General features: G+C 36.2%; 1 protein-coding gene across 1 annotated transcript; it reads right to left on the bottom strand.

Annotated features, from left to right (window-relative positions):
• Positions 1-5,699: 5,699 nt before the first annotated feature.
• Positions 5,700-16,971, bottom strand: LOC105059357 (aldehyde dehydrogenase 22A1). The gene is made up of 14 exons (XM_010942622.4): positions 16,698-16,971; positions 16,544-16,587; positions 15,695-15,796; positions 14,114-14,241; positions 13,566-13,688; positions 11,662-11,815; positions 9,771-9,874; positions 9,606-9,684; positions 8,850-8,945; positions 8,547-8,684; positions 7,600-7,815; positions 7,326-7,517; positions 6,035-6,178; positions 5,700-5,959 (listed from the first exon to the last, which is right to left on the bottom strand). The coding sequence occupies exons 1-14, from the start codon at positions 16,807-16,809 to the stop codon at positions 5,804-5,806; spliced, it is 1,788 nt and encodes a 595-aa protein (XP_010940924.1). The 5' UTR covers positions 16,810-16,971; the 3' UTR covers positions 5,700-5,803.
• Positions 16,972-22,524: the final 5,553 nt, after the last annotated feature.

Genomic DNA, 22,524 nt, shown 5'->3' with positions numbered 1-22,524 from the left:
GGGTGAGCCTATTCCTCTAGAAGGTGATCTCGGACTGGCTGCCGACCAAATTCCTCTTGCGAGCTCGGGGCATGAACATTTAGTTGTCGTGCCCTTACTGCAACTCTAAGGAGGAGACTATGGGCATATTCTCTTTCGATGATCGAGGGTGAGAACTGTTTGGTCCTTGGAGGGGTGCATCTGCAGATCGCTCAAGCAGAGGACCCCACTTAGACCTTTTCGGAGTTTCTGCAGTGCAGCACTGGAGGTGATATTTCTAGGATGGCAGGCATCCATGTGGCCTATATGGCCCTTCGTATTTTGCTAGCCAGAAATAGCCTGGTGTTTGATTCCAAGCGATCTTCGACGAGGCTTATCTTTGAAAGAGCCTTGGTTATGGCAACAGAGATCATTGATATGACATCTAGGCCTTCAATGATCCAGAGCTCCCATCCTACTAATGCAACGATCCATCGGGTGTTTATCTCTTGAGAGTCCCCTCCTCCGTTGGACCTGAAAGTCAACTTCAATGGGAGTGTTAGAAGCAAATATGGTGGGGCTGGCTTTATGATTCATGGGTCATTTATGGCAGCTGATGGGAATCATTTATTGGAGCCTTCAGTTTCTAAGATGGAGCTTCGTGTAGTTTGGGCTGGGATTGTCTTTGCCAGACAAATTTTGGGGGCGACTTAGCTTGTTATGGAGGCTGAATCAGCCATGATGGTATCCTGGCTCTAGAGATATACCCACGGTGGAGTCATTCACCCCCTTCCGCATGACACCTCAATATTGCTAGGAAGGATGCATTGTACTGGTTATTAGGCATGTTTTCGATTATGCAAATACTGCTGCTGACTAGATGGCAACTTTTATAGCTGAGTATACTAGACAAACTCTATGGACTAAGGTGGGGGTCATTCCTAGGCAATTTTAGGATATTTTATTTTTCAATTCTCTTGGTTGTATTCATACAACATTTGTTTGAATGAATCATCGTACCAAAAAAAAAGAGTGTGTATTTCAGAGATCTTGGTGATAGGTGTCATTTGGGTTTTAAATACTGACATAAATTATCTTATAAAAAAGGGATAATAGTGAGAAAATTAATTTATCAGTTATGTGGGCAAAATCTTATTCAATGGAGAACAAAAGGATAATGGAAAACTGTAGGAGACCCAATGGAACTAAATGAGTGGATTGTAGGAGAACAAATGGGAGTTTTTAAGGCATTAAAAGCTCAAAATGGGCTGCAAAAGGCTGTTTGCCAAAATAAGGAATGCTTCTCTTTCTACCAAGAGTAATACTTTGTGCACCATGTGCGGTATAATAGTAGCGCACCGCCCAATAATATTGAGATATGTAATATATTTGGATGGGACAGACATTTAATGCCGTCCAGTTTTTTTCTCTCCTTAATTTTTAGTGACGAAAATATTCTTTCCTCTATACAACAAAGAAAAAATAATATTATTACTTCCTAATACCTTATATGACTTTCTGTGAATATATATGACATCCTAAACTATATATATGACTTTCTATATATTTATGACATCCTGAATAATATATATGACTTTCTAATACTTTTTATGACTTTCTGTGAGTATATATAACATCCCAAACTATATATATAACTTTCTGTGAATATATATGATATCCTGAATAATATATATGGCTTCCTAACATGTCTTATATGACTTTCTGTGAGTACATATGATATTTCGAATAATATATATGATTTCCTATAAATATATATGATATTTTAAACAATATATATGACTTTCTAACACGTTATAAGACTTTCTGTAAATATATATGACGTCCCAAATAATATATATGACTTTCTAACATGCCTTATAAGGCATTAGAAAGTCATATATATTGTTCAGGACGTCATATATATTTACAGGAAGTCATATATATTGTCCAAAATATCATATATACTCACAGAAAGTTATATAAGATATTAAAAAGTCATATATGTTGTTCAGGATGTCATGTATATTCACAGAAAGTTATATATATTATTCGAGATACCATATATACTCACAGAAAGTCATATAAGACGTTAGAAAGGTATATATATTATTCATGACGTTATATATATCCACAGAAAGTCATATATATTATTCAGAATATCATATATACTAACAGAAAGTTATACAAAACATCAGAAAGTCATATATATTATTTAGGATGTCATAAATATACAAAAAGTTATATATATGGTTCAGGACGTCATATATATTCATGAAAAATCATACAAGATATTAGGAAATAATAATACTATTCTTTCTTTGCTGAATAGAAGAAAAGATATTTTTGTCATTGAAAATTAAGAAAAAAAAAATTGAACAGCATTAAATGTTTGTCCTATCACTAAGTATGCTATGTGCTTTAAGATAATTAGGCAATGCACTCCACATCAAATTTATTGCACCACACACGGTGTACAAAGACTTTCTCTTCTACCATAAAGTAAAATGGACATACTAGGGGTATTTGTAAAGTTATTGCATGACAAAATGGTGGTTTTAATGGAAATTCTTACATATGCATTCTTCTGCTAGTCATTCAGTATCTATCCAAATTTGTAGAATATAAGGCTGAAATTGGATAGAATACGAAAATGTCAATATTCATATCCATATTTTATTCATGAATATCATATAAATATGATTATTAAATTATCTATATTTGTTCTAAAAGAATATCAATACAGATTGAATATTAAACATATCCATATTTACTTTAAATGCATGCAAATACAAGTATGGTATAAGTTTATCTATTTTTTTGTCCGAATTGATATAAGATCAATAATATTTGAATATAAAATAAATTTTAAGTAGAATTCAAAAATGAAAACTATATAAATGATATTAATGGAATCCGCCATTAAGATCATATTTGATGCAATGAAATCAATTTAGCAAAGGATCTCGATCATTGATCAGACCAAATATTGTATTAAAAAATATTAAAAATTATAAATTATTTAAACAAATAATAATATAGAAGTATTAAAAGGTTATATATTAAATGCCACTACCACTCTTTAATTGCAAATTTGCAACAAAAATAAGAGGAATCTAGAAGTATCTATGTTTTAAAAAAACTTATAAGGAAAATATTATACACCAACATAAGAATATATTGAAATTATTGATACTTTTATTTTCTTTTTGAAAAAAGGTTTCAATCCCGCTAGATGCGGTATATAAATGGTTTTTAGGTGGTTTACTGGATATCTAGGTACGAATGTAGAAAAACTTAAAATTTAAATGAAATGCTGTACCGTACCAAACCTACCAGTACATCTCGTATCGAGCTGGACTGATGGAGAACCGGCACGATTTGGCCAGTTCAAATGATATACTGATGGAGGAGGGAGGGAGAGAGAGAGAAAGTGAGAAAGAGAGAGAGAGGAGAAGAGGAAGGGAGGTGGGAGTCGTTAGAGGCCGGCGATGGCCCGCGACGGCCGTCGGAGGGCCGCAGAAGTGTCTGCAGCTCGTCAGTTCACCCAATAGAGCTTTGAAACGTGCGAGAAAGAGAGAGGAGGAGAGATCGTCGAGATGGGAGCAGGTGGCATCACAGTTGCAGATACGAGCTTCATCGAGGTCGGAGGAGGGAGGTGGTGGAAGCAGTGCGGCGGCATCGCAGTCGCGAAACAGGGGCTGTTGCCTCTGTTCTCGCGACTCTTTTTTTAAAAACGAAGATCAACAGTGAAGCCGGCAAACCATTTGCTAACTTCACTATTTAAAAAATTTTAAAAAAAATTAAAATCAATGAAGCCGGCAAATGATTTGTCGGCTTCACTGTTTAAAAGATTTTTTTAAAAAATTAAAATCAATGAAACCGACAAACCATTTGCCGGTTTCACTTAAGTTTTAGATTCTAAAAAAACTCGTGAAACAGAGACATCTCCCCTATTTCATCCACAGCACAGTGCATGGACTACACCGTCCGGTGGCCGCGGCGGCTAGCCGGAGGGCATCCGGCATCCCCACCCCCTCCTTCCCCTCCTTTCTTTTCTTTCTTCCTCTCTCTATCTCTCTATTTCTCTCTTTTTCTTCTTCCAGTTCGGATCTGGTGCCTTCGTCGATTTGTTGTCGGTTCGTTACGATACAGAATCATACCAAACTGTACTATTAAAATAGCCACCAGTATCGAGGTAGCCGCCGGTACCAAGACAGCGAATCTTGTTTAAATCTGTATCCAACAAAATTTTTAAGCTCGTAACAGGCAAAAAATTTTAAGCATGCAATTGGATAAGATACCTAGTAGAATAGATGGTTGCTAATTATTAAGATTGTGTTAATTGTAGTTATGATATTATAGATATAGCTAGTATTACTCCTTGTGTGCATTCTTATTTATGTGAGCTACTATGTGTATAATTCTTATTCATATGAGCTAAGTAATTCAATAAGAGTACAAGATTTTGATCAAATTAGAGAGGATAGTTTAGACATTTCTCCAAGTACGATCTAAGCCGGAACTACGTTTTTTGAAGTTCTAAAGATTTATAGACTAATTATAATGAATCTCTCTAAGGAAAAAGGGACGCTAGATAATATCTCTCTAAGAAAAAATGGGAACAGGTGTCCGCTCATAAATCCTTATGCCCACGTACTAGCTTGGAAACTCAATGCCTAATTATAATGAATATCTTCATCCAGTCTGCATGCGATGACTTGGGAAACAAATTGTGTGGAGGGGAACAGGGATGCTTACTTCAGACAACAGATGCTTCAATGTAATCTTTTGCATAACAAGGTAAGTTGGCAATGTTCCAAAGCCAAACATCTGAATTTTTAACTCCACAAGTGATGGACAGGACTGATACTTAGTGTCAAGCTAGAATTGCAGTTCTGATGTTGTCAGCACTGAACACAACATTTAACAAAAGATCGAATGAAGTACAAAGCCAAAGATTTTTGAAATTTTAATTAGTTTTAGTCAATCTTGTTTAAACATTACTCTCCCATAATATCCATTACATGCTGCCACCCTGCCATAACACGGTATGCCAGCTTATAACGGCAATAACTTTTAAAGAACACTACACAACAATTTTTTTTCATCTAAAGATTATTAGTGGAAATTGTAGTAAAAAATTAGAGAGAGTGAAAAAACTTGAAATATTGCAAGCATCAGATAGTTATTGTTCCATCACCATTCAGTGCCACTCTGACAATGATAACTAATATATATTTATGCATCATTTCTAGTGCTTGGAGTAAAATAGACCAAAACCTACCATTATATCCAATCTGCACAAAGAATTGGATGATTTTGGCGATATCCATTTTTCTACAGACGCCATGCTGTGCGACTGATCAACAGCACAGAACAATGCAAACTGACCAATGTGTATGCAAACTGATAGGTCGTAGATGAGTTAGATTCTCCTTTTCACCCAAACCAGATGACCAAATTATCCAACTTCTGAGAATGAGTTCACCTTAACCAGAGATGCAAGCAAGTGCAGATTAATCTTAAAAACATAACAAATACTCTAACAAGATTAAGGTTGTCAAGTGTCTGGAACAATGTTATTCCAAATTAGCCATCCCTTTCCCATTCAGTTAAAGATGATGAACCTGTATGAGATCTAGGATTAAATAGAAATGTGGCAGGTTCTGGTACTCAATTGGAAAGCAACACAACATATAGGTGTAGGTCAATCACATCTACCTCGAAAGAGGCCAAAAAAATGTTCAAAGCTCAGCAGAGGCAGTGCATTTAAAGATTAAAAGATCTTTTGAAAGCAAATCCATAAAATAAGTAGAAGCAGATCATACAAATTTCATTGATCTTCTCATTGCCCTTCCAGCAGAGTCCTAGAAGTATAGTTCTGCACTGAAAGGATCTTCAACACATTAACCAGTGCCTGCAGCCTGTCCCATACATTCAAGCCATAAAGAGCTTCAACAAGTGATTCCTGAAACTCGAAGCCATTCTCCGCAACAGGGTACTGTCAAACAAGTTAGAGGTGCATTAGTAAAATGCACACCATGCTTAATTTGGGGCAAGTTTTCTAATTGCAGACCTGGATGGGCTTCGGGATCTTTGTTTTAATGTATGGCCACCATCTGTCCTCAACTACTGACTTGACAAGACAGCAAGCTCGCAAACCTTCCACACCTGCAAATCTTCCAAATCCACTGTCCTTTACACCACCGAAGGGCAGAGACTACATGGAAGAGGGGAAAAAGGTAATCAGCCAGTGTTGTTGACTGCTCGATCATATGAAGGTAGTGGAGGGAAACGAAACTCAATTTTACAGCCATGTAAGATCATTAACTAGCCTAGAGCTACGGGCAAAGAACAAAATCTCATTTCCACACAAAAACTATGGAGCAAACACTCGTTCAGAAAAAACCAAATATGACACACTCCTATCCCTGTTACTAAGTCCAAATCATTTTGCTGATTCATCAACCACTTGCTGCTGACATATATATATATATAGAGGAAATTTTAGTATGTAATGTGTCTATAGAGCTTTCCATGGAAACCCTTACAAAGAGTCTCATGGTTAAATCAGATGTCCAACAAATGCATTTGCTCGGGCCAACAGCGCCCATCTACATGAACAACCCAGGATTGCCTCAGCCATAGGCCACCAACCTAATGATTATGCATAAACGATTCATGTGACTTGATAAAATAGATACAATGTGGACAGCAGAAATAATATAATTTGCTTCAGGTTAGCTCAAAAAATCTGATGGAAGTTGAAATTCCCTGTATCCAAGCAATGGCAATACAGAATAACATGAAACCAAACATGATTGATAATACTACCTTCTGATAGCACAAGATATTCAAGTAAGAGTAGAAAAACAACGTTTATAATGGGTCCTTACATTACAAAATTACTGATTCTTAAAAGAAATATGTAAATTGAGCAATATTCTGCAGAATAATATAAGTTAAACGACAATACCATTTATGTAACATTAATTCATTCTGTTTTACACAATTTTTTTTAACTTCTCGATAAACCACAACTTATATTAAGACAACTTTAATAGCAGAAAGACAAGGGCAACCACATTAAATGGAGCAAAAGCATGCAAAGAAGCTAATTCCACAAAAAAAAGAAAAGAAAAAAAAAATGCAATACATCTGATGTAACACTTGACAGAAATAATTGGTGAATAAGAGGACCACATTGCAGACCCCAAAGAGTGATGACAAGGATTAATTTATTACAAGAAAATTTTGCTATTCTTACTTATAAGTGAATATAGTGTTGTGAATGGATCACGAGATTTCAGCTTTGAATCTAGCTCAGGAAACAAGGGCAAACATAACAGACTGCATGTTTCAATTACCTGACACAGATATGTTGATCCAAAATCATTGATTGCTGCGACTCCACAATGCAACTGGGAAGCTATTTCAATGGCGCGCTTCTGGTTACCAGAAAACACAGCACAACCAAGTCCGTATTTCGAGTCGTTTGCAAGGCTAATAGCCTCTTCATCAGAACTGAATGTCATGATTGGGATGATTGGTCCAAAAACCTAGAGATCAATCAAATATGACTTTACAAAGAACATCATGTGGAAAATGTAATTTTTAAAAGCTTGAGAATTTCTCAGCTACCTCTTCCTGCATCAATTTCATGGAGTGATCAACATTCACCAGAACAGTTGGAGGAAAGAACTGATAAACTACATCTTCTCCCAAATGGCCAAATCTTCCCCGACCCACAATGTCAGCTCCTTTCTCCAGTGCATCATCCACAAGATTTTGAAGTTTTTCAGCATGTTCTTGCACACATATTGCACCCATATCATATCTGCCAGCTAGTGGTGGGCCCTACACAAACAAGATGGTCAACCAAAAATGAGATTCAATTTTATTTGTGATTCAACATGCCAATCAACAAACAAGCACAGCTTAATTCAACCAGCCACAGATATAATAAGGTCTAGAAAATGTGTAGAGACACTGAAGATATTGCATGAAGAAGCATTGGCTCATTGAAGTATTTCTCCCAGGAATCCTGTGTGCCTATCATAAAAGAAAGCAGCTAAATCCAACAAATACAATTTTGAAGCCACAAAAAATGGTTACAATCTCGTTGTCACAGGAATATGACATAAAGTTACTTAGTGACAATTTATGCCTATGGAACTCATTATCTACCAGTATGGAGATCTGCAAGAAAGGAAAACAAAAATAAAGTAATTCAAATTGAAATTCACTAAAATCAAGTTAAATCAGTCAAGTAGCTGGAAGCATGCTTCCAATCTCTTCATATCATTAACTTCTTCAACAATCATTCCAGAACCAAACCAATGCACAATATTTTTGTGGTAAACTCCTGTCATATGAAGGTGGGTGTTATTAGAAAGCATGAATAAGCACATATACTGCCTAACTGTCATCTCTCTCAAGAATATTGTGACTAAATATATTGAGGTCTTCAATTATTGACTGACATTTCATGTTAGTGTAAGTGGTTTGACTTGCAGTACTACAGGACATCTTTAGAACTAATGATGTAGAACATTTTAACATCAGCTAAGCTAAATGGATCTACTTACAACAGAAACCGATTTAACAAGTTTGACTAGTTGAGCAACAAAAGTAGAAAAGATGTCTTTGTGGACATAGAATCTCTCAGCACCAGCAAAGTTCTGTCCACTGGATTGAAGAGCACCTCTAATTGCAACTTGCACCACCTACAAAAGGGGAGAAAATAACTCAAGCAACATATCAACAGCACTCTTCAAAGGATGCTTAACATAACAAAACCTAATACAGTTTTTATTTTAAACAAGAAGAAATCCAATTGAAGACACTCAATATAAAATAGTACAACTAAAACAAGAAAGAAACATCAATACATAAGGCACATCTACATCCTCGCACACAATAAATGCATCTTTTCCTCCAAGCTCCAGGGTGACAGGTATCAAGGTCTCTGCAGCCTTTTGCATGATCTGTAATGTGTGAAAAAACAAATATGAAAATCCAGCAAATAAAGGCATGAATAGGAAAAGTACAGTAAACAAATCGACAGTTCATAATCATGACCACTTGTGGTTTTCACAGCCCTTAACCTACTGAGCCCAAACCACTGCATGTTGATTAAATTAATGAGATTTACTATTATTTACAAAAAAAATCCTACATTCTTTATTGATCAAAAATATATTATAACCCTTCTCCAAGGGATCCCTAAACATGAGGTAGTACCCATGAAGCTTGTCCCTTCTTTTATCCAGCCCAGAACTAGATAAGTTGGCTGGCTCTGAAACTAAGGGGAAAGGAAAGGGAATCAAATACTTGTAAAGATGTAGTGTGATACTCTCAACTTAAACTCCACAGTTTGACAATTATCAATGCTTGGATACAGGAGAACATGTTCTGCACCTTCATAGAACTCTGAAGTCAGTTATTTTTGAGAATTGCAGCAGAATGTGAGAATGCCATTTCCTTATTATCAAAAAATAATAATCACAATTGAACAAATAGAAACTGTGTGCATCCCAAAATAATTTTTAAGGAAGCTTTAAATAACTCAATGATTCAGAAAAACATCAGATAATTAAAAAATGTTAACAACCAGGAAACTATCCAGGATATCATATAGGACATACCATCTTGCCCACTCCAGGTGACCCAACAAAAATGATTTTGTCAACTGAAGATACAAGAGCCTGTCCTGTTTCTTTAAATCTGCCAAGGAAAAATGAAATTATCAAAAACAATTTTGTAAAACTTCAATTGCAGCACAAACATGAATTCTGAAGGTCCATGTATACCCTGTTAATACGTGAACCAAATTATCAGGTGCTCCTACAGCAGCAAGAGCTTCTTGGATGATTCGAAAATAAAAGCATCCAGACCAACTTGCGTGCTCTGAAACCTATTAAAAGAATGCCATCCAATCAGATAAGAGGTCATGAACAAAAATTACTAAGGAACAATACTTAAGAATGATAGAACTCCAACAAGGTATATCGTTAAATCACATTTCTGCAATAGAGAACATCAATGATGGTGCTACTAATGTTCCAGAATTGAATGTCTACTTTTTAGGATATGCATCAAACAAATGAAATTTATGACAGATATTTTAGATCTTCATTTCAATATGGTCATGTAAATACAGACAATAAAACTAATGATAAATATGCCACCTGCATTTAAGTTACTGCATGAGCAGGGACAGGACTGATTGGAACATTTGTAATTCTGAACCATGCTATCAGGTTTCTGGCTCAAATGTAAAACAGCAGTAATAAGCCTAGACATGCAGAACGAACCAAACAATGAGAAACTGAAATTAAACACATATTTTTCTATATCCAATACAAAGGTTCACTAGAGCACCGAAGGCAGAGTTTTTTTTCCTAACTCAAGCTCATCAAAAGGAAGAAACATTGTTGACCGGACAAGGTTATCATCTTCAGCGGGCAGGGTGTCATTGCAAAAGCCTGGACAAATTGATCTTTTAATCTGAAAAAAGGCCCAAGCCAAGCCAATTTCTCTGCTTTGTGTACATTATTAGCTATCCCAGGTGCAGCATGATGACACCTACTCTCAATCAAGTATCTCAGAAACTCCAGCACTTTATTTAAATATGGTATATTTCCCATTAAAAAATTGGTACTGTACATTCATGCTTGCTTCTTAAATTTAGAATTCATAGACAGGTTATTTTTAACCCATCTTCCTGTGCAATGGTCCAGGATTTGAGATAAGCTGGTTTCCAAACTTCCACCGTGCCACACACTGCTTCAAGAACAAATCAATGAGACATCTTGAATAGCAAATTTCATTTCATGAGTCCAGCAGCAGAATAATTGTTAAAAATAGATAACATGGGCTGATTTCCCAAGGTAAAGCATGCTTCCAAGTAGGGTTCACCAAACTGGACGGAACCGTCCAGTTCGGGGCTTGTCAAACTATACCCATGGCTGACTAGAATAGTTCAAGTGTATGAAACGAGACACCAATGAGAACAGGGGGAGGAAGAAGGAAAGAGAAAAAAAAAGATAGAGAGAGATAAAGGGAGGGAGGGAAGGAAAGAGAGAAAAAGACCGGGAGGCCGCCTGAGCTCCATCCTCCTCCAAAGAGAGAGAGAGAGAGGGGGGGAGTAAGTCGGTGAACAGATATAACTGATCGATGGAAACATGGGCAAGCACCCCTGTTTGGATTTGCAAGAGATCAGGAAGGGAGATGTGGCCATCCACAGCCCTCCGCCGTCCACCGCCGGCCTCCACGCCCTCTCTCTCTCTCTCTTTCCCTTCCCCTCCCTCTCTCTCCTTTCCTCTCCCGGTTCTTCCTCTTTCTCGCTCATCTGGTCATCTGAGGGCCTCCACAGCCCTCCGACGGCCACCACCGGCCTCCTCTTCCTCTCCCTCCCTCCCCCCTCTCTCTTCCTCTCTCCGATTCTCCCTCTCCCCCGCTCTCTCTCTCTACTGTGTCAGTTCGGGCCCGGCATGGGGGAATACTGAATCGTATACTGAATCGTGCCGCTGGCCCAGTGGTACAGGCTCCAATACCAGTACAGCCAACTTTGCTTCTAACATAAGTGCAAAATGAGAAACAAATGACAATACCTAAGAATTTCCTTTAATATGCAGAAGTTCCATGAGTAAGTGACTTAAATTATGGGAAAAAAACCACATCCTAATTGAAGGAAGATACCTTTATAACTGCGGCATTTCCTGAAAAAACTGCAGCTAGCATTGGGTTGAAAACATTGTGGAAGGGATAATTCCAGGAAACAATTGCCCCGATCACTCCTAGAGGATAAAATTCCACCTTTGCTCTCTTGTGTAACATCGATCTTCCAGAAGATCTGCACACCAATGAAGTTTGAAATAAAACTTAAAAATTTACTAAACTCAAATACATTTACTTATTCTGCTAATTCAAGAACACATTTTGCTTCTTAGAATGGAGAAAACAACTATCAGCATAATGCAATCTAGAATCTTTCTTCACGATGCCACCCTTGATGAACTGTATGTGACACTCCATACAAGCAACAAACAAAAGGTGTGATATGGGTGTGCATATGCAGATATGGATACAAAACATAAGCAAATGTTCTTTTTCCTTTCTTTCATTTGCCCGTGTGTATATGTGTCCATGTCATTGTGCAGATCCAGCATTTTTCAAGAAACCAAGCAGCAACTAGGCCAATAGAAGCACAAACTCAAAGATGATGAATTGCATGAATATTTTTAACATATTATGCGATGTATGATCATTCCTGTAGGTGGAACTGCAGGAAAATGCACACTTACTTTGAATACAGTGGTTGAAGATATCCAAAATCAAAGCTGCGAAATTATTTTCTTATTCAGATACTAACGGCCATCAGGAGTATCATATGGTTGTAACACTAAATTTTGGAAAATGGTTTTGCTACTTGTATTGGAGATGGCGTCTATATTATATAAATTTAGTATCAGTCCTGATATGTATCCGCAACAGATGCAGTCCCAGTGGTGGACAGGAAGAACTACTGTTAGCATCAGTGCATTTATATCCAATATATCATAGATATCCACAATAGTTAACCGATGTACCATTATCACACATGCTGTCATCTTTTTTCTTTTTATTCTCTCAGAAAACATATATATGGTAGTAAAGAATATACAAGCTTTATGAAGGTCGGCACAATTGTAATAAAATGCACTAGTGCCACGTTAATTTTGAGACACCAAATATTCTCCATTTGAATGAAACTGCAAGTGTCTATCTGGTGTATGTTTGTGTTTGTACATGCATAGATTTATTCAATGTGAGCACCAAGCTTAGGTTTCCTTCTAGTGCAACAATAGCCTGTAAAATGTAGGGATGAGACTATGTCAAACCCCCCCCCCCATCAATTCTTGGATATATAATTATGAATCAGTTTATATAGGAGTTCAGATTTACCTATATCCTTCTTTTTATTCCTTTTTCATTTGACCTTTGTCTTTTAGCAGTAAAGTCATCTTATCTAGAAACAGCATAATCTTAGAGATGTAGAAAATAAGGTAAGCCATCTTAGAAGACACATGCAGAATCATGGTTTTGTAGTCTTCTCATCGGACTTCGGGGCATTTCTCAGGTAAGTTCTCAACAGAGAGATAAGCATGCTTTCATTCCCCTCCATGCAATCTTGTTAAAAGAACAATCTGCAACCCACTTTTTAGTATTCTCTGAGCAAATCTTCATGATGCCAAAAAGAAAGATTATATGGATTACACTGTCTTCATTTGGTCTTTAGTCTCCAACAATTTTGAAGTGTCGTGTTGGCTTTAGCCAATAGCCACTTTTGAAAAATTACTTAACATGGTGACGTATGGATCATAACTTAATCTCAAGCCAGTAATTTAGTGGAAAAGAAGAAAAATCACAACTATGGAGTCACAGAAACAGGTGTTTAGAACTTAAAGAGAAATTACTTAATGCAAAGTTGAATTCAATAATGTTAATTGCCACATGAAGTGATGTAGATAATGCATCAAATAAGCAGTAAGACTGGAAGCAGATAATTACCAATAAAAATTCTAAATATGCACTTTGAATTGGAACTATATTTTACACTGCACCTGTATTCAGGCTTTAGCCACTTCTCACCCTCTGCTAAAAGCCAAGTAATCTTCTCACATGTTGTCATAATTTCTCCCAATGAAGCATCCACCATTGTTTTTCCTGTATCCCGAGAAGATATCCTATATAGCATCAAGAATCAGATTTCTGCATCTTGAATATAAATACATTGGCATTGACATAAAAAACACGAGAGAGAGAAGGAAGGGGGGGGGTCAAATGAATTAATTTGCAAGCTAAAGAAGGCATTCGTTATCCAAATTGAATATCCAAGAAGCCTATGGTATTGAGAAGAGAACAGTTGGCACAAAGATCCAAAAGAATTATTTCAGCACATGCGGATAAAAAGGAAAAATCTTCCTGCAGTCTCAATTATCTGGAAAACAATCAAGTGTTGAAATCCTTGAAAACATCTATAGTTCTCTTTAAAGAAGACTACTGCTACCTTAAGGTTGGATATACCATCTGCAACAGCCCATTCAGTTGATCTACACATTCAAAATCAAACCACAAGAAAAAGAGTTCTAAATGTAGTTACAGTCCTTACTCGCATATAAGCTCCTGGTGCTCAATGATGTATTTCAGAAGGATTCGCAGAAACTGACGTCTTTGCCTAAAGCTACTCTTTGCCCATATCATTTGTGCTTTTCTGGCTTGTGCCACATGCTCCTTAACCTGATCAAACAGATTTCAACCACACTTCACAATAAAAGTCGAACAAAATATTCAAGAATCAAGGAAAAGGGTGAAGGTGAATCCAAAAGAAATAGTATGTTATGGAAACAGCAAGAGAACTGCGTATGATATCCAGTAGATACATAGCAGATATTAACTTATGCAGATCTCAATGATTATTCCAGTTGCAATGATTAGGCTTGTCCATTTTCACATCAGAATAACGGACTACATATTGGATGATTAATCACATATCCATGATATATATGTTATTGGTATCACCATAGCAGGCCAATGGGTATTTCCTAAATACCTTCAATGAAAAACATATAGTTGTTCAAAACATGAGATTTACTAAAAGAACTATCCTGGATAAATAGTCAGCAAAAGAAACTGCTAGTAATGAAAGTTTGAGCTAATGTGGCTGGAGAAATAGAGTGATAACCATCACAATGCAACTTCAATCTGATGGGTTGTACCTATGCTGAAGATAGTACTGCTCGAATAATGTTGAGCTCTTAATCAATTTACTAACGTGTCTGCATTAAAGACAACCTTGATTATTATCAATCCAAAGATGCTTTCTCTGATGGAGTATAAACAGAAATAGGGGGCCTCTTATACCATCTTATATGTCAGGCATATTGAAGTAACAGGTCTTAATAACATTGCTGCAGAAATGCAAAGAAATAAACAATACAGCAATTATTAATTCCCTTATTCGATATATCCCCTAACTAGGGCAACATGTTGCAAGTCATCCTTATGTAACTAGATGAGCTTAACAAGGTCAAATTCTAATAGACATCAAAAATCCTCTCATCCTATGTATCCTGCTGCAATACTTGTATAATGTCTCTTCCCCCTTTATCAGTTACACTATCATGAAAATCAAACATTTGATATGAATAGTTACACAAAATTTGTGCCATAGTGTTGCTTTTTGATCCATCAAAAACCATGAAATTAATAAATGACAATCTCATTTTTCAACCAAAAGTAAATATGGAATAGTGAAAACCCAATACATGGCCCATGATAGCGAAATGCTTATAGGTGAAGACAGTAACGGTAGCCTCCATTTTATTCTCAATTGAGAATTTTTACAAGATAAAACAGAACACAATTCCAGATGATAAATGAAGAAAAAAAGAATAGGTTCTCAAAAAAAGAAGAAAGGTTGGGTTCAATCCAAGCAACATATGGCAACTTTTCCCTTCCATGGATTAATTCTGCTCTACACTGGATTGAAATGAAGAAATTAAATCCATCTAAAAGCTTAAATGAGGATTAATTCTGTTCTACAGTTGATTTTCTTGTGATGGAGATTTTGCAAAGTTCTTTTGATTCCCTTTCTAAACGTCCGTCCAAACTATAAGTATGACACAGAAAGTAAAGCTCATTAAATCAATTAATGAATATCCATAAATGAAAAAAAATCACCATCACCAACCTCATCAGGTGTCAGTGCCGGAAAATACCCCAGGTACTTCATTGTTGCTGGCTCATAGCACTGAACCTTATCAGTCGGCGTCACTCCTCCCCTCCGTGGTATCTATAACAAATCAAACAAAAAAAAAATCACAAAAAAATTGACACTCAATTAACCACTTTCAATGTGTTGCAACAGGCAGGGAGAATAAAGAAACAAGAACAAAAAAGAGAAAAGAACAAGAGCATATAATATATTTGTGGTTCAGTTTATTGACCTACGTCCATGGGCAAAGATGATGCAAATATTTCATTATAGAAAACTAGAGATTACAGAGTACAAGATTTCATCACAAATCCTAGCGCCCAATACACCCAACTTCCAAAACACTCAATTATTCTCTTCTTTTAGAATTACAAAAGATAGAGCCCACAGGGCTCCATCCCCGGCCAGCTATTCGTGCAGCCCAAACAAGACAGGTCTGCGGTTTCTGGAGCGCCTCTGCTTCAGGAAAAAAAAGGTCCCTTTTTGTGTCTCTAAAGCTTGTAAACTCAAGATATACTCAACATGATGCATAACCACTTTCCAAATACAATACAACTAAGAACATTCGGAAGAAATGAACATTAGGAGACCAAAAACCATTTGTCACCTCTGCTAGTCTAATCTCGTTTCGTCCTCCGGTGAGAGCTCAAATCAGTTCAGATCCTCATCTATTTACTGTCCAATGTTTCTATTTTTAATCAAAGAGCATAGAAACTTCGAAACTACAAGAATGCTATAAGAACAACCAATTCAACCAAAAAGAGATGCGATCAAAACAAGAAACATTGGAAACAAAACAATCAAGCAGCACCAGGGGCTACTCACATAAATGAAGCTGTTCTCCTTGGTCTGGCTCCCATCTTCCAACACTGCCACGAATTCGAGCTCATTAACCCTCAAACATCCCCCAAAGAGGACCAAGAAAACAACAAAAAGACACAAAAAGAGCAGAGCAGAGACAGGATTAGTTTCGGAGTACCATCGGAGGCGTCGACTTCGATGGAGGGGACTTTGGGGGGGATGAGCATGAGCAAGAACCGGCAGACCGCGAAGGCAATCCCGAGGACGAGTAACGGCCACCAGAACCCCATTGCCGGAGCTCGCGCGAGAGCAGTGGAGCTCTGGAATGTGGATGGAAGGTTTAAAAAGGATACTTGGGTTTGGATTTGGGGTTCCCGGGAAATCGAGGAAAGAATATTAAAGAGAGGAGCGTTCGAAAAGCGCTCCACGCGTCGCTATCTTGGTTTGTTCATGTCTTGTTCTAGTCCCCGCTTTCGAAGGCTACTCGAATAGATTCTATGAGAAAGATGGAAGCCATCTTGTCCCTCTGATAAGGGCATGCGGAAGATTTCTTTCTTAACGGATTAGCAACCGATTAAATGGAGGTTGCTATATTTTTATGAAACAAAATATATTTTTTTAAATAATAAAATTATATTCTATTGTTATTAGAATTTATTAATTTTTTTTATTATTTTTATATGTTCTATATTTTTTTTAAAAAAAATATTTTATTATTTTTTCTTCTATCCTACTGTTAAGTGCGATAAATTGTGATCCAACCTATCAATTTAATCTACAAATGATCTATATCAAGTATGTTTGAATTTAACGTAAATAGGTTTAGATTATAAACGGATCAATTCATCTCCATCTATTAATTAAATAGGTTAAATTTAAGTTTAAATTTTTGATCCATTTAATCCATTTTGATCGATTTAATAGTTGGATCGAGTCAAAAATCCAACCTAATTTAACATATTTAAAACATGTTTAATTTGTTTAAAATCTACTTAACCTATTTATGACATATTTAATCTAATCCTCCTAACATATTTAATTCGTTAAACCTATTTGACCCATTTAATCTGACTTGATTTATTTAATAAATGGATTATATGAATCAAGTCAAGTTATCTGTTTAATAAATAGATTGAATTTAGATATAAATTTTTGAGTAGCTTAATAAACTAATCATATTTGGATTGATGAATTTTTGACCTAACTCACCCCATTTTTAATTTGACCCGATCTAATGGCCTCCTCTACTTGTGGTGCTTTTGAAGGTATAGACGATGGGTGATAGTGGTGGTAGTGCTGGAGAGAGAAAATGAGAAAGAAGAAGAAGTGGTGGTGCAAGAGAGAGAAAAGAGGAGAGAGTGGAGGTGACCAAAGAGGAAGCAAGTGCAAAAGATCCGCTTGTATATCAGGGGGCTAAAGATTGTGAGGTCCTCGAACCATGAGTATATCACACGTCGACAACAAAAGATTAGATCCAGCTCTTCCACCGAATCTCGATGAGCGCATGGAAGAGGAGGGCGAGCTTGGAGTGGTGGGCTAGGTTGATGTTCTCCTCTTCACCCCTTCCTAGCAAGCAAATTTAATGACAAATCTAGATGAGAGCTTCTTTCTTGTCCACCTCTTCCTCCGCTGCCTCCACTCTCTCCTTTCTTTCCTTGTAAGCATTGCTATCTCTTCCTCCTCATTCATCTCTCTCTTCGACACTATCATCATTGCCACCACTCATCACCTCTACCTCGAAAGATCCACTTCTCCTTATATAATCCTCCTCCTCACATGGCCCTCCTCTTACTCATGCCGTCCTTCTAAGGCATTGACCATCCGAGGAAAGAAGAACATTTGAAAAAAATCTTGAAGTTTAAGATAATTACCAAACCTACTATCCAATTCATTGAATTCAATACTAAAACGAATTTTAAATTTGTTATATTTAATATACTAGTGACACATATAGCTAGTTTTTTTGGTATAACAACCAAAGCAATTAAAAGAAAACATGTAAACATAAAAACAAAGTAATCAAAAATGAAGAAAACAAACATCGGATGAATCAGATGCTAGAAGAAGAGAAAGGTTTGGAGGAATGGACGATTCGGCCTAAAGGTCAATTGATGAAGTTAAACCTGCAAGCCAATCTGCCCCTTGATTTGCCTTTCGAAAAATATGTTGAACATGGAAGAACTCAAGAGAGAAAATGAGGTGAAACATACCAGATAGAAGTGGAGAAGAATTCCAATTATGTCGAAGTTAGAAATCCAAGAACAACAGTGAAGGAATCACCCTCCAAAATTATAGTGCAATATGGAGATGGCATTGGAAAGCCCTTCCCAAACTGCTTGAAACTCGGCTTATAGAATAGAAATTATGAGAAATTATCACAAACCAGCTAAAAGCAATCTTCCAATACATATGATCCTAAACTATAAACAACACCACCAACCTTACCCTTCATGGAACCATTAAAATTAATTTTAAACACCCCAAAGGGAGGAGATACCCAAGCTACCTGAATAGGGGAGGTAAAGAGACTTCTAGAGTCACAAGTATCCCAGAGCCATAGATTGTCGGATGACCTTTCAATTATGGTCTCCATGAATTCAAAAGCCAATTGAAAAGATAGATCAATAAGTTGAGCTCGAATTGAAATAGATTGTTGAAAGATCCTCTCATTCCTTGCCTTCCAAATAAGCTAAGCCGCATAAATAATAGTAGATTGAAAAATACTCTACCTATTAACCACTACATCATATAATGACCATAAACAAAGGAATCGGCATATTCAAACCTTACAGTGAGAAGTTGTCAAGTAGCTCTAGCTATATGATAGTGAAGCAATACATGGCTAATATCTTCATATACACCACAATAATCACAATTACCATTGTAAGCCCTAACTATACCCCTATGTATTTAAAAGGAATTACACGACAAACAATTCCAGTCCAACTACCAAAAAATCCAAACTCGCGGGATAATAGCAAGACGCCAAACTGAAAAGAAGAAAGTCAAGGATTGTACTATTAGATTACTTAGAGACATTAAGAAATTATAAAAATCATGAGCCTTAACTTTGGCAGACCTGAACTCTGACCAAACAAACAAATTAGCAATGGATACTTTTGGAATAGGGAGAGCCTTTATGGAACTAATTATCTCTGGAGCATAGTAGTCATATCACACTTCCTCATCCTGCTTTCTACTTGAAGAAATAAACATTGATAAAAACATACCATCCAGCTGCAAATCATAATTAATGGGTTAGGTTTCTATAATAGAGATATGGTATCACATCATGCATTTTATAAAACTTTGATTCATGCTCTATCACCAATAAACCACTGAAACAATGAGTTAGAGCTCTCCCTTCTTTGGCCATCACCCTCCATATAGAAGTACACCTTCTTCCCCAACAATAAGATGCCTAACTATCATTAAATTTGTACTATGCTATAATAATTCGAGCCTAAAATAAATAAGAATTGAATATCAAAGTTGCTGCTGCTTTAAGAAGAAGAGAATCAACAATACCCAAACCACCTTTTGTTTTTGGTCTACAAACATCACCACAAGAAATCAAATGAATTCCATCTTTTCTAATTTCATGACCCTAAGGAAAGGATCTAATATACACTAAATTTTATCAATAACTGATAATAGAACCACTGCATTTGTTAGAAAATATAGAGGGATAGCAATAAGAATGGATTGAACTAAGACAAGCTTACCAGCTTGAGAAAGGTGCTTCCAATTCCATCCATTTAACTTTACATAAATTCTATCAATTTAAAAGCCAAATCAGATAACTTCGATCGACAACCAGACATTGGAATTCCAAAATAAACCAATAGACCTATAATAAAGTGTACTTGTAGAATTTTGGAATTCTGATTCTTAAGATTCAAACAAATCTTCGAGCTAAACATGATGGAAGATTTAGTGGCATTAATAAATTGACCAAATTGGGCATAATAATTCAACATTACCTGCTTGATAGTGGCATTCTAAGTTGAAGCTCTCAATATCAATAAAAGATCGTATGCAAACATTAAGTGAGAGACCCAAGGACCATCGTGAGATGGTTCAAAGACCTTTAGTGCGCCATGGTGAACCGAAATATGCAACATACAATATATCATAGCACAACATAAATAAAAAGGAGACAATGGGCAACTTGTCACATGCCAATAGAAGAAGAAAATTAGAAAGAGGGGCCACCATTTACCAGCACAGAGAATAACGGATGAGCAATACACATCATAATCCATTCGATAAAGGTTGGATGGATGCCAAAATGAGACAATACAACTTCAAGATAACTCCATTAGATTCGATCATTAGCTTGTTTCATATCAACTTTAATAACCATCAAAGGCTTAGACTTCGGTGTAATTTGTAAAGAATGTAAAATTTCTTGGGCAATAAGGATATTATCAGAGATTTGTCTATCTTAAACAAATACATATTGTTCTTTTAAGATCAACTTTGGCATAAATGTAGACACTTAAACCATTAAAAGTTTCGCTACAATCTTATATAGGGTATTGTATTAACTAATTGGCCAAAAGTCTTTTGTAACCCGAGGATTATCAATTTTTGACAACAATAAAACAAAAGTATTATTCTAATGGCATGGCAAAAGATTGGTAGACAAAACATCACAAACAACAAAACAAATATCCTACTTGATAATCGGCCAAAATATTTTATAGAATAATGGTGAAAAACATTCCAATCTCGGTGATTTCTCAACAACAAGAGACTTCATAATATCATCTCCTTGTCTAACAAAGGTGCAATCAATATTTTATTGTCAGTAGAGGATAAAATAATAGGAATAGATAGAAGGTCAGGGGGCGGAGGGGGCAAATTAAGATTCTACTTATTGCAAAAATAGTCATCAAAAAGATAATGAATATCATTATCAGAAGTGGCCTTGGACTTATCATATTAGACTAAGCAATGGATGCGATTGCGATGGTGATGAAACACTGTAGAGTGATGAAAGAAAGAAGTATTCGAATCTCCATCTTTAACCGTAACATCCTCGTCTTTTGATGCCAAAAAATCTCATACTATCAAAGAACTTTGTTTAATTCTCTAATCTTCCAAAGAAGCACGGAATGTTTTGGACTACTAAGACCACCCGAATGGATATCCTCCTCCTGCAAAGACTTAATTTCCTCCTCCAACTTATTTTCTTTTTGAAAAGGATTGCCCATAGACTCTTTGTTCCATTGCAATAATGCTCATCTAATCAAATTCAGCAATCTAACCATCCTCAGAGAAGATGACTGTCCTGAGTAACCATGCCAAGTCCGACGAATAATTTTTTGAATGCCATCATAACTAAGCTAAAATCTCTCAAAATAAAAAGGTGCTGATTGACATAATATGTGTGCAAGAACATGAACCAAGATGGGATAATGATCCAAATCAAATCTAGACAAATGAAAATTTTTGCCTTAGTAAAGAAATTCAACCAACAAGAAATTGCCATAGGATAATCAAGCTGCTCCTATACATGACCCCCATCCTAGCGATTTTTGCATCATGTAAAAGGAGCACCATTCTAGCCAAGATCAATAAAACTATTAATAGTGACAAAATCTTAAAATTCTCTAACATCCCTTGTAAGAGCAAAGGCCTTACCATTTTTTTTCTCAAAAAATGATAAAATAATATTGAAATCACCAATAAGAAGTACTAGGAGATCCAAGCCCACAACTCTTACAACCATATCCTAGACAATATGATGTTGCAATCCATCTGTACTAGTATAGATAATCCCCAAAATCTACAAAGTAGAATCCAAAATTGTAATACCCCCAAAAATTATCTGATGATTAATACAGATAAAATTGACTTCCATATAATTATGATACCACTTGATAAACCATCTTCTGGGACAACAAACAAATTTCAAATCCAACCCAAAAATTTTTGAACTTGAGGAAAAGAACTAACATCCAAACAAGTCTCCAAAAGACAGCATACATCTAGATCAT

The sequence above is a fragment of the Elaeis guineensis genome, chromosome 16 (genome assembly GCF_000442705.2).
Source record: "Elaeis guineensis isolate ETL-2024a chromosome 16, EG11, whole genome shotgun sequence".
NCBI classification, from domain to species: Eukaryota; Viridiplantae; Streptophyta; class Magnoliopsida; order Arecales; family Arecaceae; genus Elaeis; species Elaeis guineensis.
The sequence above is the reverse complement of the archived record's forward strand: the minus strand, read 5'-3'. Positions and strand labels throughout refer to the sequence as shown.

Coding starts and splice junctions, on each gene's coding strand:
- LOC105059357 (XM_010942622.4), bottom strand. CDS start 16,809: ATGGGGTTCTGGTGGCCGTTACTCGTCCTCGGGATTGCCTTCGCGGTC. Junction 8,946..9,605: donor CACCTGGAGTGGGCAAGATG/GTATGTCCTATA, acceptor CACACATTACAG/ATCATGCAAAAGGCTGCAGA. Junction 6,179..7,325: donor GATCAACATATCTGTGTCAG/GTAATTGAAACA, acceptor TCTTCCATGTAG/TCTCTGCCCTTCGGTGGTGT.